Source organism: Lemur catta, chromosome 21, assembly GCF_020740605.2.
Source record: "Lemur catta isolate mLemCat1 chromosome 21, mLemCat1.pri, whole genome shotgun sequence".
Classification (NCBI taxonomy): Eukaryota; Metazoa; Chordata; class Mammalia; order Primates; family Lemuridae; genus Lemur; species Lemur catta.
The window spans coordinates 9,640,408-9,643,187 of NC_059148.1; the positions used below are offsets into that span (position 1 = coordinate 9,640,408).

At 54.4% G+C, this 2,780-nt stretch overlaps 1 gene segment (V, D, J or C); it reads left to right on the forward strand.

The window, feature by feature from the left end:
* On the forward strand, positions 1–963 carry LOC123626181. The segment is given in 3 exon segments: positions 1–48; positions 161–525; positions 931–963. Coding segments are annotated over 3 exon segments (444 nt in total).
* The last annotated feature ends 1,817 nt before the right edge of the window (positions 964–2,780 follow it).

The window sequence follows — 2,780 nt, forward strand, 5'->3', positions numbered from 1 at the left end:
CCATGGCCTGGGCTCCTCTCCTCCTCGTGATCCTCTCTCACTGCACGGGTAGGGACAGGCCTTGTAAACTGAGGCTCAGTTTCCATCCTGTGTCAGCTCCTTCGTCTAAGGACTTTACTCTGGACTCTGCCCCAGCACCCACGAGTGTCTCTCTTTACAGGTTCCCTGTCCCAACCTGTGCTGACCCAGCCGCCCTCCCTCTCTGCCTCTCCTGGAGCATCAGCCAGACTCACCTGTGCCCTGAGCAGTGGCTTCAGTGTTGGCAGCTATACTATACACTGGCAGCAGCAGAAGCCAGGGAGCCCTCCCCAGTTCCTCCTGAAGTTCAAGTCTGACTCAGATAAGCACCAGGGCTCCGGGGTCCCCAGCCGCTTCTCTGGCTCCAAAGATGCCTCGGCCAACGCAGGGATCCTGCACATCTCTGGGCTGCAGCCTGAGGACGAGGCTGACTACTACTGCGCCATATGGGACAGCAGTGCTTCTCACAGTGACACAGGCAGATGGGGAAGTGGGACAGAAACCTCAGTCTGCTCAGGGTGTCATCATATGCAATTTTGAAATTTGAAAATAACTGGGGTACATGCACACTCTACTTGGAAGCACCTTTGGCTTCAAAAAGGCTCTACTCTGAATTTTCCATTCAATGCTTCTAAATTCTCACAAAGGAAAAAAATATCTTCAGGATGTTATTGAAATATTGCCTGTTTATCCAAGTGTGCCAGACCCTCTGGCACTGACGTCTCTCTCTTGAAAGAAAAAAAATTCACCCTTTCTGGCTGACATCGTGGTCAGAGCCCGAGGACCATCCCATGAGGTCACTGGGCTCTCACTGCTGTGGCAACAGCCAGAATCTGTGGTGAAAACTTCAGGCATTTTTGCCCCATTGTGAGAGGCCGCAGCGCTTCCATGGAACCTCTGTTCCACCTCCAGGATGTCTACACCGTGGCTAATAGGACATTCTGAGTCTTGTCACCTGTATGTTGACAGCTGTTCCTTGCTCACGACACAGAATCTTTCCAATGGAAACAAGTGCATTGACAATTATGAGTCTTTCATGGTACATTTAATTTATTTGCACAAATTAGTTTGTTTGTCATCCACACATGATTGGGAGTGTTAATTAGGGATCCTGCAGGAAAGGCTGATGCCCTCAAAAATCATATAAACAGACACAAATTCAATAAAGAGGGACATTATGAAGGTGTGAGCAGAGTGTGTGGAAAGCCTAATTGAGAGTAGAAACCATGACCTGCCAGTCTGGTCACTGATGTCCCTGCAGGGGGTGGTGAGTACAAGGGTGGGGATGCAGAAGGCCAACTGTGGATCCCTGCACTCCATGGTGACCCCACACAAGGGACCCTGGGGAGCAAAGGCTCCAGCACCCCGCACTACCTTTCCCCAGGTGGGAAAAGGGTCAGAAGCAGCTTCATCTGCCAGGAGGGCTCAGTGGTGCTGTGCGAATGAGCAGAGGGTTGTGAGTCTGTGGGCAGGATGGGGCGTAGTGGGTCAGGGGTGTGTGTGTGTGTGTGTGTGTGTGTGTGTGTGAGAGAGAGAGAGAGAGAGAGAGAGAGAGAGAAAGAGAGAGAGAGAGAGAGAGAGAGGGAGAAAGACCATTAAGTCCTCACTAGAGAAATGGCTGAACCTCCTCTTGTGGGACTGGGTGTGATGACCCCATGGGTGTGGGACTCTGGTGCAGGAGGGACAGCTCCACCCCAGGGAGACACGGGTCCATGGGCTTCCCTCAGCCCATGGGGGTGACTCAGGCCATCTCTTCCTTCTCCACCCAAACAGACCCTCTGTCCAGGCCAGAGTCCCACCACGGGGTGGAGAGGAGCATGGCAGGGTTATATCTGCATGAGGTGACTCCACCCACCAAGAAGGACAGGACAGACTCAAGTGTCCCCTGTCAACAGTGTGGAGCCCAGGAGGCTGTGCTGGGTGTCCCCACAGGGCTCCACGGACATTCACATGTCATATACACTCCACATGACAACACTGTGAGCCAGGCAAGTGCAGCTCAGAGGCAGGTTCCTGTCCCCACTACCAATGAGGTGACCACCCTCCCCACCCCCAGCCCGTGTGCAGTTCCTGAGCTGCCACCTGCTCCCACTGTGAAGACCTGAGCAGCAGCAGCAAAGTCAGTCAGCACAGTCAGGTCCCTGCCCAGAGTGACCTGAGAACAGGGAGGACAGGTGGAGACAGGGACCTTTTGAGGGAAAGAGTATCTTTAGGTTCCTGAGAGGATGAAGGGTGTGGGACTTTCCCACATTGCAAGTCATAGAGTAGGTGACACATAGAGGCATGAGAGCCCACAGAGGCTTCACTCAGCTGAGTTTGGACTGTGCTATGACTGTGTCAGTCTTCCCACAGGTTTTCTGTGCCTGTAGCTGCCTCACACCCCCAGCCATTCATTCCATCCCCTTCTGCAGGTCCCTGAGGCTCCCCTGGAGGGCAGGGCTCTCTGTGCAGATCCCATGGTGGCTTCCTCTCTGCCGGGGTGCTCCTCCCTCCCCTGGTCCTCCCCATGTTGCCTTTTCTGCCTCCCCTGGGAACCCCAAACCTCTGAGCTCCTGTCCCTCAGGGTCATTCACCAGCTCCTCCCAGCCCTAACACACCTGTCACTCTCAGGCACATGAAGAGCATCCTGACTCCCCCTGGGGTCCTGGCGGAGCCCGCCCTCCTTGGTCAGTTTCCCCAGACACAGCCCTGCCAGGACCACATTCCTCCCCGCCCCTCTGAACGCGTCTTCTCCTCTTTTCTGTCTTTGCTTCTCCTCTCAA